This window comes from Carassius carassius, chromosome 6, assembly GCF_963082965.1.
Source record: "Carassius carassius chromosome 6, fCarCar2.1, whole genome shotgun sequence".
Lineage (NCBI taxonomy): Eukaryota > Metazoa > Chordata > Actinopteri > Cypriniformes > Cyprinidae > Carassius > Carassius carassius.
The window spans coordinates 7893006-7908677 of NC_081760.1; the positions used below are offsets into that span (position 1 = coordinate 7893006).

Here is a 15672-nt window from a genome sequence, read left to right on the forward strand (position 1 = left end):
GACTGCAGCGCTGGTTAATCTTTAATTCTCGAGATGTGACTTTTGGTAATCAGCTCAGGGGCGACATCATTTTATGGAAATGAAGAAATGACACAAACAAAGCAATAATAAACAATCATGAAGCAATCAATTTATGCAACTACATATTTCAATATAACAAACTATACAGTGGGTACACTATGTGACTGATAATACTGAATGTAATATATATATATATATATATATATATATATATATATATATATATATATATATATATATATATATATATATATATATTACATTCAGTATTATCAGTCACATCAGGCAGCATTAGAACTGAATTTCCTACTAGGCCACTATAAATTATACAAAATATGTGTATGAATAAAGAATTCCAGTGTCCCAGTGCAATTTGTGTACAAATGTCAATAAAAACATGACATTCTTTAGCAAAATGACACCCAATTGTTAAAACACAATCATGGTTTTGACTTTTTCAAGGTCATTTATTAACATTAAAGAGGAAAGGATCTCTGGCTGAGAAATATGTTAAGTTAAATCTGCATATAATGCTCTCAATCACTCTCACCTATTATTGTGAAAGTATCAACCGTATTGATAGCTTTGTATTTACTCTAAATTCCGTTCTGTATATCATATTTTTTGATACGCAAAATTTTCAAAATGTAATTTAAAACTTTTTATGAAAAAACTGTTCACAATCTGCTTCATACCTTCTGTCATTGACTACATCCATCAGGTCGTGGTATCCCTCTGTTTGTATATATATATATATATATATACCCGATATCCCTTATTTACTTCTCTTTTGATTTCAATCCAGAGACTCTAATTGACTTTCCTATATAAGGCCAAAGACGTGACATTTACCCATTCAATTGCTTTAAGTTTTAAAGAAGAAGTCTCTGTATAGAGTTCACAGTAGGTGGCAGTAATGCGCCGAATTGGTGCAATCCGCCAAAAAAGGGAAGAAGAACTATTCTTTCACGAAACGGAACACGAATAGGATGTCTGCCGGTAGATACGGAGCCATTAATAGATGACTGGAATCTAGACCGATATTAATAATGGCTGGCCTACAGCCTCAGGTAACGTTACTCGATTCAGTATTTTATCTATAGATAGTGCTGAAGCAACTAATACATTTGATGTTTTGCCCTGAATTTGTGGTCTAAGCTATGGCTGTTCTACGCTACCGGCTAAGCTAACGTTAGCTAGTAGGTTGCCATTAATGTGAACTAGTCTGTTTACATCTCTGTTTAATCGACACGCTCGCTCGTGTTGTTGATAGATTTGTTGGTTATAATGGGAACGGCTCGTTTAGTTTAGTTTGTCGGTCGTTTGTTGGTTGGGCAAACTGGCTTCGAGTATAACGCCTTTAAACGTGACAGGAACATATGATTGTCTATTATATGTATTAATTTGTATATTGTAATAGTCATATCATATGACTTAGATCTTCTCGTTGATACTGTAATTAAAAAATGCATAGCCTATCACACATATCACTGCCTGTTTTATTAAATATGAATCATTGGGCAGTCAGAAGGACTGGACAATCACAACATGCAAGTGGGCAACGTCTGGTTTATTAATAAATGCATGCCTACTGACACTTCATATATATATATATATATATATATATATATATATATATAGTCATATATATATATAGTCAGGTAAAGCGTCTTGAAGAGGTGCGGAAAATGTTTGGATGGCATGGCCATGTTTCTCACACTCATATGCCATAAAGAAGATGCCAGCATCAGAATATGTGCTTTAGATGGTTAGACATAGGTTCAAATGCACAATAATTCTAAACATGCTGACAAAGCATTAAACGTGCTGATTAAATTAAACATTGATAAAGCATATAAAACTGCAGTCCTGCCATTGCCCAACTCAACATTGCATGTGCATTGTTAATTTTGTAGATTCTAAGCCCAGTTCTTTCTTCACAGGACGATCTTTTGAAAATGTCCCACGGAGAAACTTGGAAGTAAGTACTTTTGTTCAGTATTTTTAATTTTGCTGTTTAGAATGAGAATGGACAAATGTAAAAGTTGTTGCGGACAGGTGCCACGACCCATCTTTTTAGTCATAGGCAGTCTTATGACTTTCATCTTGTGTGTAAAAAAATAGTTTCTAGAGTATACAGGTAGGTGCTGGTCATATAATTAAAATATCATCAAAAAGTTGATTTATTTCACTAATTCCATTCAAAATTTTATTTATTAATTACATATAGAATGATATATTTCAAATGTTTATTTTTCTTAATTAAGATGATTATAACTGACAACTAAGGAAAATCCCAAATTCAGTATCTCAGAAAATTTGAATATTACTTAAGACCAATACAAAGAAAGGATTTTTAGAAATCTTGGTCAACTGAAAAGTATGAACATGAAAAGTATGAGCATGTACATCACTCAATACTTAGTTGGGGCTCCTTTTGCCTCAATTACTGCAGCAATGCGGCGTGGCATGGAGTCGATCAGTCTGTGGCACTGCTCAGGTGTTATGAGAGCCCAGGTTGCTCTGATAGTGGCCTTCAGCTCTTCTGCATTCTTGGGTCTGGCATATCACATCTTCCTCTTCGCAATACCCCAAAGATTTTCTATGGGGTTAAGGTCAGGCGAGTTTGCCGGCCAATTAAGAACAGGCATACCATAGTCCTTAAACCAGGTACTGGTAGCTTTGGCACGGTGTGCAGGTGCCAAGTCCTGTTGGAAAATGAAATCTGCATCTCCATAAAGTTGGTCAGCAGCAGGAAGCATGAAGTGCTCTAAAACTTCCTGGTATACAGCTGTGTTGACCTTGGACCTCAGAAAACACAGTGGACCAACACCAGCAGATGACATGGCACCCCAAACCATCACTGACTGTGGAAACTTTACACTGGACCTCAAGCAACGTGGATTGTGTGCCTCTCCTCTCTTCCTCCAGACTCTGGCACCCTGATATCCAAAGGAAATGCAAAATGCTTTCATCAGAGAACATAACTTTGGACCATTCAGAAGCAGTCCAGTCCTTTTTGAAGCGAGACGCTTCTGAAGCTGTCTGTTGTTCAAAAGTGGCTTGACACAAAGAATGTGACAGCTGAAACCCAAGTCTTGCATACGTCTGTGTGAAGTGGTTCTTGAAGCACTGACTCCAGCTGCAGTCCACTCTTTGTGAATCTCCCCTGCTTTTTAAACGGCTTTTGTTTCACAATCCTCTCCAGGGTGCGGTTATCCCTATTGCTTGTACACTTTTTTTTTTTTTTCTACCACATCTTTCCCTTCCCTTCGCCTGAATGAATATAATATAAAGTTTCACTTTTTGAATGGAATTATTGAAATAAATCAGCTCTTTGATGATATTCTAATTATATGACCAGCACCAGTATATGTGTCATTATTATAAGTGAACACCGGCAGGGTCGTGCAGGTGGCCTCAGTAGGTCTGGCCTCGTTTATTATCCTGCAAAATGAACAAAATCTTTTTCTCAACCTCCTGGCCTAATTTTCTGTATTATTAGCATCTAGTTTTGAAATCAGTGCATTTAGGAGTGCTGATCTCTGTTTAAGCTTTGGTTTCACAGAATAAACATTCTCTGATTGTTTCTGATCTGTCCAAACGTGTGTGTGTGTGTGTGTGTGTGTGTGTGTGTGTGTGTAACTTCAGGATGCAGCACGAGAGGTTGCATGTAAAGCACCGAGGTCATGAGGCCATGCATGCCGAGATGGTTCTTATTCTCATCGCCACACTAGTGGTCGCTCAGATTGTCCTGGTTCAGTGGAAACAAAGACATTGCAAATCCTACAATGTGAGTGGCATGTTATAAATTAAAGACTCTTTACTGTGCCTTAATGTAAATAAAATAATGAATATTGTTAATGTTGTTTCTTTTGTAGATGGTCACACTATTGCAGATGTGGGTGGTTCCGCTGTACTTCACTATTAAGCTTTACTGGTGGCGTTTCCTGTCTACATGGGGCATGTTCTCCGTCATCACCAGCTATGTCATATTCATAGCCACGCGCAAACCTCTCTCCCGCAGAACCCCTCGGTAATGCATTTTGCAATATAATGTATAATGCAATTTTTTTTTTTTTTTTTGAAAGAGAAAATGACAGTTATGTTTTTATTCACTCCCCCCGCATATTGTTAATGCGTTAAAGATACTTAACAAATGGAACCTCATTGTAAATAATCTAACTCTGATCTAAATGAAATACATAAAAACAAAATCTGAAAGAATGTGTGTGTATATATATATATATATATATATATATATATATATATATATATATATATATATATATATATATATATATATATATATATATATATATATATATATATATATAGATAGATAGATAGTACAGACCAAAAGTTTGGACACACCTTCTCATTCAAAGAGTTTTCTTTATTTTCATGACTATGAAAATTGTAGATTCACACTGAAGGCATCAAAACTATGAATTAACACATGTGGAATTATATATGGAATTATAAACATAACAAAAAAGTGTGAAAAAAATGAAAATATGTCATATTGAAGGTTCTTCAAAGTAGCCACCTTTTGTTTGATTACTGCTTTGCACACTCTTGGCATTCTCTTGATGAGCTTCAAGAGGTAGTCACCTGAAATGGTCTTCCAACAGTCTTGAAGGAGTTCCCCGAGAGATGCTTAGCGCTTGTTGGCCCTTTTGCCTTCTGTCTGCGGTCCAGCTCACCCCTAAACCATCTCGATTGGGTTCAGATCCGGTGACTGTGGAGGCCAGGTCATCTGGCGCAGCACCCCATCACTCTCCTTCTTGGTCAAATAGCCCTTGATGCCTTCAGTGTGACTCTACAATTTTCATAGTCTTGAAAATAAAGAAAACTCTTTGAATGAGAAGGTGTGTCCAAACTTTTGGTCTGTACTGTATATGTGTTTGTGTGTGTGTGTGTATATATATATATATATATATATATATATATATATATATATATATATCTATATCTATCTATGTGTATGTGTGTGTGTGTATATATATATATATATATATATATATATACATATATATACATATATATATATATATATATATATATATATATATATATATACATATATATATATGTGTGTATAAATATACTATTGTTATAACTGAAAAAATATTTCAGATGTAAACCCCTTTGCAGGATGTGTTGCCTTTTGTAGTGTTAAATAGAATGCATTCTAAAATAAAGCCTATTCCACTTCTGCAGGATGGTCTATAAGTGGTTCCTCCTCATTTACAAGCTGAGCTACGCTGTGGGTGTGATTGGATATCTCGCCATCATGTTTACCATGTTTGGATTCAACGTTTTTTTCAGGTGTGTGAACTTCATTAACAGTGGGAAGATGCTGCTTGACATATTTGCTTAGAAGTGAAACAGTGCCTTTATTCTGACCCTAAAATCCTAAACACAGAATTTGGTTGTGTCTAAGTTAGTGAGTCAGTGGTAAGCCCCTGTTCATAGTTTCCATGACAGTGCTGACACAATGGCATGCTAATTGGAAGGAATTACTCCCTTGGTGACTGGACAATAATTCAAAAATTTAAATAACGGTGATATGATTTTAAAACAAATTTCATATTTTGTCACTGACTGATGTTCAGGGTCCAGCTATCAGAAAGAGCAGGAAAACTGACTACCTAAGCACCATAAAAGTTAAAGCCAATCTAAACCTGAAACATCACCCCCAACACCAGCTGTGTCTAAAGAGAAACCCATTCAGCAAACACGGATGACTTCATACATGCTTTATGACAAACCGTCTAAATGTCATCAAGACATAACTAAGACTGTTACAAACTTCTTGGCTGAGGACATAATGCCGTTTAGTATGGTGGAAAACGTGGGTTTCAGGGAAATTATGTCAGTCACCTTTCACGCTCAGCTATACCTACACTTTATGGTGAAGTTAAGGGAAAGGGTGGAGGAGCAACTGAAGTTAGTGTCATTTTGCGACCACATCTGACCTTTGGTCAGGCTGAACGTAGTAACCATACTTGAGCAGGACAGTCCCCTTTATTGATCAAGATTGGAAGCTCTTCAGCTTATGCCTCCAGACGGTCTACTTTCCTGAGGATCACACGGTTGAAGCAATTCCAGCCGGACTTATGGATGCGCTCGCCTTCTGGGGACTCTGTATGGAACGGATGGACCAGACTACAATACTTCGGGCACAGACAGCTGTGCTATTGGTAAGTTATACACAATTAAATATAAATGTTAGTGTTAAGTTATTTTGTTTATGATATGAGGATATATTGCTAAAATCATTGCAGTGCCAAATAAGCTATATGCTTAACACCAATTAGGCCTTACCTAAACGTAGCTTATCATAGGAGTGCTTGCATGTTTTTATGATAGTTGTTTGTATTTGTTTAAATTCTTTTTATATTCACACAATTTTGTTGTGTGTCAGTTATGCCTGCTGTATGGTTGTTGCCGTATCATTAGAATTTAATTAAGCATGTGTTATACTGTGCACTTGAGTTCTGTGTTGTGTAGGCTATGACTATGGAGCCTTGCACTTTTCTCTTTTACTCAGTTACTCTGAATAAAGCTCCATACCAAACCCAGACACTAGAAATGACTTAGTACTTAGTTGACCTATAGTTTAAATTAGGTGATTTCATTCCCCCTATTTAAGTGATTTTATTGGTTACTAATTTAATCTTTAGTCAAAACATACATATGTATGGATTATACATGCAGCAGTTTTCTCAATTAAATACAAAAAACTTTTACTGGCATGGGAGCATTTACTCTACCAAATCAGGTGTGAAATAAAAGCACAACATTACGTAAGCAGGAGGATTATGATTTTAATACAAAAATGAGAAATCATAGTTAAAATATAAATACAAATGAGAACTATGTATTGCAATTTGCAATATTTTTTTTCTCTCTGTCTACAGCAAAGTTACCCAAGACGAGAGTGGACAAAGCAATTGGGGTCTGTAAAAAGGTGGAGGCTGCCTTCTGCTGCTCCTGGAAGAAGAAACCAGATCTTGCAGCTGCTCAGGATGAGTATGACTTGCCAAAGCACAAGCTCATCTATGAAACACCAACAAGATGGGGCTCCTGTCAACAAATGGGGAAGTGGGTTATGGAGCAGAAGAGGGCCAAAGGTCAAGAAGACCAGGCCGCTGGTTCCTACCTGGCAAGATGTGGATGTTTTAGAGTCTATAGATTTAGCTCCGAGCCAACTCCTCAAATTCACTGATTGTCCGGTAATTCCTATGTCAGTGTATCATTCCTAAAACCAGTGATGGATCTCTTCAACACCTCCATCCTGAAGAAAGCAGAGGATGACACGGAGCTCTCCAGGACCATAAAGACATCAGTGATGGGATACCTCATCAAAAAGTATTATGACCCAGCCATGGATGATCTGTTTGATGTGGCATGCCTCATTGACTCAAGATTCAAGCTTCAGTACATTAAGGAGGTTGAAAAGAGAAAACATCAAAGAGAGAGCTGTGTTGAGCCCCTTTCACACTGCCATTCCGGCAAATACACGGGTAAAGTGTTCCGGCAATTGTTCCCGGGTCGCTAGATTTTGCACTTTCACGCTGCCAGTGTTTACCCGGGATATGTGCGTGCTTTCACACACAACCCGTAAAGATCCCGTAACGACACGTGACATCAGGGCGTGACGTGTAATGTACGAGTCGAAAACGCTAGGCACGTTATACTTTCACTGAAGCAAGCAAACGATCTCTGCGTCACCGCGGAAAGTGAGGAACTAACTAATCTCTGCTTCATTACAGTTTGCACATATTTTTTTGTCACGAACGTTGATCTTCCTTCAAAACAGCCGGTAAAAGAGTCGCGCGATAACGCACGTCATCACTTCGACACGGCATTAGATCTGGCTTTTGTTCACACAGCGCTCGTCCCGGGTCGAAACCGGCAATGTTACGAGGTCCCCAACCCGGGTTCAATGCCGGAATCAATCCCGGGACGTGGTTGCTTTCACACAGAAGGCGACCCAGCAATGTTCTGGCAATATGCCGGGTCCGACGTGCAGTGTGAAAGGGGCTTTGGAGATGCTGAAGGGAGAGAGAGCTGTTGTAGTAAGGGAAGAGGAGTCCAGATAAGAAGCCAAGGTAGCCAAGAAGACAACGTGGTTTCTGGCTAGCTTTTCTTTTTTCTTTTTTTCTCCAAACAAGCCCAACACTACTACTAACACCGAAGGCTTGAATCCACTGCAGAGGGAGCTTTGCAACTACCTTCTGTCCCCAGATGCTGACAATGACTCAAATCCTCTGGACTGGTTGAAAGTCTATCAAAAGAACTTCCACAGAGTAAGCCAACTAGCACAACATTACTTGTGCATACAGTTGGCAACATTGCCACATGTAACAGGGCATCTCTGAAGCCAGATAATGTAGCCCAGCTTGTTTTTCTTGCCAGAAACCTCTAGAGCAGGGGTGTCAAACTCAGTTCCTGGAGGGCAGGAGTCAGGGCTCTAGACTGCGACCAAATGGTTGCATTTTGTGACCATTTTTTTCTGCTGGTGCAACTAATATTTGTGAGCAGTCGCACTGGCGCAACCACTGCATTGCCCAACTCATAAGCTCACGAGAAACCTCAAACGACAAAGAAACGAAAGTGAAACTAAACCCTACTACTTTTCAGCTATTTTTAATGTGATGAACAAAATATAGTTTGTGGTAAACAAACAGTTATGTAAAATTAAAAAAATACATCAAATCACAACTATAACCAGCAGCAGAGAAGCACTTATTGTCTTAGTCATTCATTTCTACTTTTTCTCTATATTCTGAAATTATAAAATCACTATTATAAAATATCAAATCATCAAGAAATCAGATTTTGTCAGAATTGTACTTGTATTGTAAATTTTGTGAATTGTAAGAATTTTTTTTCTGTATTAAGTCAGAAAAGTCAAACTTTTCTTCAATTTGCTACTATATATGCTAGAAAAATAATAGTACTTTTATTAAGAGTGGAATATTTACATTTTCTATGTATAAAAAGTAGATTTTACTCCTGTTACTGTTAATAAAAGTATATTTTGTATGCATCCTAACTCAAGCTTAGTGCTTTAGTCAAAAATGTATAAACAAGATCTAAATAAACAACAAATGAACATGAAATAAAAGTAACTGCACTTATTAATGCAGAACAATAGTAATTTTATAATTAAATTAAATTATCTTTATTTTGAACACCCCCAGCACTACCATTTCTGCTGCTGGCGCCACCATCTGTAGAACTGAGTGGCGCTGGTGCCACTGCCCTCAAATGTTTCTGGAGCCCTGCAGAGTAATTCAACCTTAATTAAATGCACCTGATCCAACTAATCAAGTCCTAAACTATACGGTATATGTGTTGAAGCTGGATTGGATCAAAACTTTGCTGGGCTCCGGCCCATTCAGGAATTGAGTTTGACAACCCTGTCCTGTCATAGGGTGTCATCAACACTCAGCAATGTCTCTGCCCCAGCAACATGTGTTTTTGTTGTTGCTCACTCACTTGTTGTTGTTGTTGTTGTTTTTTTCTTCTCGGTTTTCTGCTGTAACTCTGAGCACTTCATATTCTTTATCTTGGCTGATGCACTTTTGTTTCAATCTGTAAGAATAATCATTCTATGTTACAGTTTATAGTTAAAGAGATTATTATTAATAAGGTGAGTCTAATGTTTATTTGATGGTGATTTCACATTTCTTGTTTTGTATGAAGGCTAAATACAAATAAAAGCCAAACATTACTTTATTTGTAGCCTTTTTATTTCTAAAATATAATATCATTTCAAAAGAGGAGGTTCCCAAAACTTCATTTTGCTGAAGTTTGTAGGTACAATCATCCTTTGTGGGCATTCTTGACTTGTTTACAAAAAAAAAAAAAAAATATATATATATTATTCATATCGATATTGGAATTATATAATATTGACTGAAATTATGAAATCTATTGTGATTATACACTTTGTCCATATTGTCCAGTCCTATTCGGGGATTACATTTTTTTTTTCTTCAGAGGATGTGCATTGATTGGCTAATTGCCATTCTAAGAGCAATTATACAGACCCTAGGGGCTGCATCGACAATTGCATGACTTTCTATTATATAAATATTTTTTTTTTTACAGGATTAAAGCAGAAGATTCAATGGATGTTGGTGTGATCATGCTTTTCTACGGTCTGTACTATGGGGTAATGGGACGTGACTTTGCTGAAATCTGCTCAGACTATATGGCATCCACTATAGGGGTAAATATATGTACTTTAGTCTTTATATGAACATTTCTAGACATGCTCGTATTAATATGTAATTCTCAGATATGCTGCAATATTATTTGTGATGTTTAAAATAGTTGAAATAGGAAATATCTTGAACATTTGCTCATCCTCAGGCCATCCAAGTTGTAGATGATATTGTATGCTCATGGGTACAGATTTGGAAAAAAATTTGCATCCTTTGAAGTCTTATTCTGACAGCACCCATTCACTGCAGAGGATCCATTAGTAAGCAAGTGATGTAATGCTAAATTTCTCCAAATCTGTTCCATTGAGCAAACAAACTCGTATTCATCTTGAATGGCCTGAGGGTTAGAATGTTTTCATTAAATTTTAATTTTTGTGTGAACTATTCCTTTAAATTATTCAGTAAAAAAAAAAAACAAATCAAAACACAGTATACGTTTCCATAATTTCTCCCAGTAACTCTCTTTTGGTCTTCCTCTTTGTTTCTTTTCTGTCTGCTGCCTTCAGTACTATAACATGGGTGGCATGCCGTCCCGAAACCTTAGTGATGATGTGTGTGCTGTGTGTGGTCAGAAGATTTTTGTGGATGTAGATGAAGAAGGCATCATTGAGGACACCTACCAGCTCTCCTGTAACCACATGTATCCTGCATTTCCCCAAAACCTTGTCTGTTATGTTTTTCTCAACAGGAAACAAGATGTTTTTTTTTTGTTACATGAAAAATTGTTGTGTACATGCTTAGCTAATTTAATTGATATATGTTTCAAGGACTTTATTCTTTTTTTTAATCTATTTATTGTATGAGGAAGTATTAAGTGAAAGTCTCTGCAAACATGTTCTTGTTTGTAAAAGGAGTCCATTACGTCTGTTTATCCTTAACTCCCGGTTATCAACAGATTTCATGAATTCTGTATTCGTGGCTGGTGCATCGTGGGAAAAAAGCAGACGTGTCCATACTGCAATGAGAAGGTGGACCTCAAAAAGATGATGAATAACCCGTATCCTTAAATTTATCATAATTTACATGCATGACATTCAGTTAAATAAGTACAGTGTTCCCAGAGCACTAACACTGCCATTCCAGTTTAAGTTTGGTAAGATGTTTTTTTTAAATCTCTTATGCTCACCAAGGCTCCATTTATTTGATCAAAAATACAGTAAAACATTAATATTGTGAAATATTAGAACAACTAAAAATATTTGAATATATTTTAAAATAAAATGTATGACATTAACGTTGAAAACAGTTGTGCTGCTTAAAGGGTTAATTCACCCAATAATCAAAATTATGTCATTAATAACTCACCCTCATGTGGTTCCAAACCCGTAAGACCTCAGTTCATCTTCAGAACACAGTTTAAGATATTTTAGATTTAGTCCGAGAGCTCTCAGTCCCTCCATTGAAGCTGTCTGAACGGTCTACTGTCCATGTCCAGAAAGGTAAGAAAAACATCATCAAAGTAGTCCATGTGACATCAGAGGGTCAGTTAGTATTTTTTGAAGCATTGAAAATACATTTTGGTCCAAAAATAGCAAAAACTACGACTTTATTCGGCATTGTCTTCTCTTCCGTGTCTGTTGTGAGAGAGTTCAAAACAAAGCAGTTTAGTGATATCATTCGATGTAACCGGATCTAACCAAATCGAACTGAATCGTTTTAAACTGTTCGCGTCTCCAATACACATTAATCCACAAATGACTTAAGCTGTGAACTTTTAATGTGGCTGACACTCCCTCCGAGTTAAAACAAACCAATATCCCGGAGTAATTCATGTACTCAAACAATACACTGACTGAACTGCTGTGAAGAGAGAACTGAAGATGAACACCGAGCCGAGCCAGATAACGAACAAAAGATTGACTCGTTCTCGAGTCAAGAATCGTTTCTGTCAGACGCGTCCGATTCGTGAACCGAGGAGCTGATGATACTGCGCCTGTGTGATTCAGCGTGAAGCAGACTGACACACAGAGCGTCTGAACCGAACTGATTCTTTTGGTGATTGATTCTGAACTGATTCTGTGCTAGTGTTATGAGCGCGGGTAAACTGAAGGCTTGAATCAAGGGCAATCATCGCCAATGACGCCATTACATAGAGCGCAAAAGAACCGGTGAACCGTTTTCTTCAACCGGTTTATTGAATCGAACTGTCCGAAAGAAGTACTGGTGATCCGAAAACCGATGCCACCAGTACTTGACTCGTGAACGAGTCAATCTTTTGTTCGTTATCTGTCTCGGCTCGGTGTTCATCTTCAGTTCTCTTTTCACAGCAGTTCAGTCAGTGTACTGTTTGAGTACATGAATTACTCTGGGATATTGGTTTGTTTTAACTCAGAGGGAGTGTCAGCCACATTAAAAAAGTTCACAGCTTAAGTCATTTGTGGATTAATGCGTATTGGAGACGTGAACCGTTTAAAACGATTCAGTTCGATATGGTGAACTGGTTCAAAAAGATCCGGTTACATCGAATGATTCGTTCGCGAACCGGATTTCACAAACTGTTGTGTTTTGAACTCTCTCACAACAGACACGGAAGAGAAGACAATGCCGAATAAAGTCGTAGTTTTTGCTATTTTTGGACCAAAATGTATTTTCAATGCTTCAAAAAATTCTAACTGACCCTCTGATGTCACATGGACTACTTTGATGATGTTTTTCTTACCTTTCTGGACATGGACAGTAGACCGTACAGACAGCTTCAATGGAGGGACTGAGAGCTCTCGGACTAAATCTAAAATATCTTAAACTGTGTTCCAAAGATAAACGGAGGTCTCACGGGTTTGGAACGACATGAGGGTAAGTTATTAATGACATAATTTAGATTTTTTGATGAACTAACCCTTTAATACTTAATACGTTGTGAATATAATTTTCAGAAGAATAGAAGCAAAGTCTTTAATGTCACTTTTGTTCAATTAACTGCATCCTTGCTGAATAATATATTATTTAATTTCTTTCAAAAAATCTTGCCAGCATGAAAGTTTTGAATGATTGTGTTTTTAAGGAGTTTTCAAATATTTTGTTGTTAATGACCCCATAATATAACAATTGACTTGCAAGATATATTGTTTCTAAATTTAAAGGAAAAAATGTATATATTTATTGAAATATTATCTGGGGGACTTTGTACTTTATAAAAAAAAAAAAGAAAAAAAAATTCTTACTGTTGAAATACATACTGTAAAATAAATGTTTATTTTCATCTGACCCTCTAGTGACCCTGGTTTTAAAACTTCGGTGGGCTGATGTGGGTATATAATCTAAATCCAAACAGCTGAGAGTGTTTCTGAAAAGTTATTGTTTTCAGGCTGCAATGTGTCATATTTACACCTTAAATCTGAGCATCAGCTGGGAGAGAACGCATGTTCTATATGGACAACTTCTGGATTGGTTGAGGTACCTGGTAGCCTGGCAACCCATCATAATTGGAATCGTGCACGGAATAAATTTTTCACTTGGACTTGAATAAACACCTACAAGTATTTGATTCTGTTGAAATCTGTGCATGTGTTGACCTTTTTGAATATTTATTTGTAAATTGGACAAATTGTACACTTTATAATATAAATCCAACAGCAGCTTTTGCTTTTTAATTTATTAGACACACAGAAACATTCATTCAGACATGCACAGAAGTGACCTACGCTGATACATCAGAGACCTACAGAAGCCCCTCTAAAGCTGCTGTCTATTACTCCTAATCAGAACTGTGCCTCATATCATCCATCTGGCTGTCTGTCTGTCTAAACGTTTAGCATTTTATTGGTGGGTTTTATGTAATTGTGGATATTGAATGATTATGTTTTTATCAGGGTAAAATGAAGAGGGGTGAGAGGTGATTGGCAAAATCAGTGTTTTTTGTTTTGTTTAACATTAAGCTTGTCAAGATGTCAAACCCCATGATGCAACCTGCTCTGTTGAAAATAAAACCATTTTTATGTGGTTACTGATGTGACTGGAGTCTGTTATGATTGTGCTGAATAGAAAGCATAATGAGTTTGTAAAAATTAGGAAATTAGTCTTAAGCTGAATTTAGATTTGCTTTCATTGCAAATTGAAATCTATCACTTTTTCCACAAATAAAGCATCACAAGTGTTTAACACATTACTACTAATTAAAAAAAGTGGCAATATATTTACATAGTATAATTTATGAATAAAATTTTATCATGATTTTTACTGATAATCCTATCCAAAATAGGACAAGAAGCCTTTCCAAAGTCACTTTTTAATGCACTGTACACTTACTCATGATAAGCATGATAATATGAAGCGGTTGCAATATTAGAAAACTCAACACAGTCCGAGCAGGATTATTGTTCTAAATCGTAAACAGGCACACATCAACTAGATAAACCAAATGAAATCAAATATTCTACTGAAACCATTTTCATCAATCAAGTAAAAACAATTCTAAATGTTGCAAGACGTAAATGTTAAGGCGTTTTTTTTTTATGTATGGACATAAAACAATAACATTCAAGTCAAATTCTTTTCTGATGGAACATACAAAACATTCTTTACATACAATCAGCAATAAAGCAAATCAGCACATTATGCATATGCAAAACCATTAACAGTACCGACTCACTGTACCAAAAGAAAAAAAGACCTTTACGTTGTGATGATGAAATACACGTGCCATTCAGTTATGAAGAAATTTGTATGAAATCATTACTCCAACACTATGTGAATCATGCCTCTAAGAATCCTGGGATACATGATCAACAAATCAAAATCAATTCCTTGAAAATGTTTGGTTTTTAACTACGTTTGAATTTGAAACCCAAACATACTTTCTTTGAAACATTATTTACGATAAATACACAAATATAGATATTTCCAGTTTTTAATAGTATTTGTAAGGAAAATAGAGAGTCCTAATATTTTCTAAATAAAGAGCCCATATGCTGCTAGTTTTAGTCGATAAGTATGCAAGGTAACAGTGCGTCGCGTAATCTACTGTTAGTCTCTTACACACATATACACAGTATGTCATTACACACGACAATGATTCAAATGCTACTGGTGATGTTTCAATACCACACTGTAATTTAGCTTATTGCAATTGCACTGATTGGACTGAAATTATGAATTAAACTGGAATGGGTGGAATATGATCAGCGTTTGTGAAACTATGATCAGGCCTACACTACTGGTCAAAGGTTTGAAATAATTCATAATATGCTGCTTTGGTGCTCAGATATAATTTGTGTTAAATTATTATTAATAATGGTTGTTCTTATCAATTTTGAAAACCATTTTTCATATTTTTATGGAAACCGTGATACTTTTTTTTCACCAGGATTCCTTAATTTAATAAAAACTTTAAAAGCATTCATTTGAAATATAAATCTTTTGTAACATTTTAAATGTATTTACTGTAATTTCTGATTAATTTAATGCATCC

General features: G+C 36.2%; 1 protein-coding gene across 2 annotated transcripts; it reads left to right on the forward strand.

Annotated features, from left to right (window-relative positions):
- The first annotated feature begins 969 nt into the window (after window positions 1–969).
- Window positions 970–14208, forward strand: LOC132142319 (RING finger protein 175-like). 2 transcript variants are annotated; one of them, XM_059552110.1, is made up of 10 exons: window positions 970–1091; window positions 1965–2002; window positions 3673–3814; window positions 3903–4057; window positions 5245–5352; window positions 10150–10270; window positions 10772–10905; window positions 11161–11262; window positions 13611–13741; window positions 13864–14208. In XM_059552110.1, the coding sequence occupies exons 1-9, from the start codon at window positions 1071–1073 to the stop codon at window positions 13729–13731; spliced, it is 942 nt and encodes a 313-aa protein (XP_059408093.1). In that variant the 5' UTR covers window positions 970–1070; the 3' UTR covers window positions 13732–13741; window positions 13864–14208. The 2 variants fall into 2 exon arrangements, with proteins under 2 accessions (XP_059408093.1, XP_059408092.1); XM_059552109.1 differs by having other exon boundaries at window positions 971–1091; window positions 13611–14208.
- Window positions 14209–15672: the final 1464 nt, after the last annotated feature.

Excerpts from the sequence above, each read along its gene's own strand:
- LOC132142319 (XM_059552110.1), top strand. The coding sequence starts at position 1,071 with ATGGCTGGCCTACAGCCTCAG. Across the intron at positions 10,271-10,771 it reads ATATGGCATCCACTATAGGG|TACTATAACATGGGTGGCAT; the intron begins GTAAATATATGT and ends TGCTGCCTTCAG. Across the intron at positions 10,906-11,160 it reads CAGCTCTCCTGTAACCACAT|ATTTCATGAATTCTGTATTC; the intron begins GTATCCTGCATT and ends GGTTATCAACAG.